General features: G+C 44.6%; 1 protein-coding gene across 1 annotated transcript; it reads left to right on the forward strand.

Moving 5' to 3' along the window:
* Positions 1-237: 237 nt before the first annotated feature.
* SARC_15868 (hypothetical protein) lies at positions 238-498 on the forward strand (the record flags this gene model as incomplete). Its single annotated transcript, XM_014290021.1, has 1 exon — positions 238-498. A coding segment is annotated over one exon (261 nt), but the record flags the coding sequence as incomplete, so codon positions are not given.
* Positions 499-728: the final 230 nt, after the last annotated feature.

Raw genomic sequence — 728 nt, forward strand, 5'->3', positions numbered from 1 at the left:
AAGTATAGGCAGCCAGGTATGTACTGGGCAGATATAGCACAAGACTACATATCAATATCTGGTTAGTATCCCCCCCCCCCCCTCCCCCTACAGGCGGCCCAAACTGTACATAAGCACAGTTTGACATTCTTATTATTTTTATCATGTTATTATTATTCGTATGATGTTGTTATTATTATTATTGTACTAGACCCACATGGTCTTCAAAGGTTTTTATATAACGCATTGCGATGACAGGTGTTTGGCGACAATCTGTTTGCGAAAGAGGCGCTGTGGCCTGAATTTGAAGCGCTGATGGGGTTGGGTGAGCACAAACCCTTTGAATGTGTGGGCACGGCCGAAGAGACATTCGTGGCCCTAAAAAAGGCCCGCTCGCGCTACAAAGCTACATATCCTAATATGGATTTGCCACAGTTTTTTAATCTGCACCAGCGCACTCTAGACAGGACGCCCGACGCTATGAAGCACACGGTCGCGTCAACGGCAGCAGATGAACAGGTGAGACACACACCACGTGTGTTGCAATATGTTGATGAAGGAGGTTCGCCTACAGTCTATTCGTGTCAGTGCTTGTGCAAGTTGCGCGGGCACCATTGGTTGTCGTAGCTGTTGCATATGTGTTTGCATGTTCTATATATACAAATTTAAGTCAGTATGTGTGCATCCATCACTCTTGTGCGTGTGAGATTATCTGTGCGCATATATATGTATATATATATATATGTATG

Source organism: Sphaeroforma arctica (assembly GCF_001186125.1).
Source record: "Sphaeroforma arctica JP610 unplaced genomic scaffold supercont1.6892, whole genome shotgun sequence".
In the NCBI taxonomy this organism is placed as follows: Eukaryota; class Ichthyosporea; order Ichthyophonida; genus Sphaeroforma; species Sphaeroforma arctica.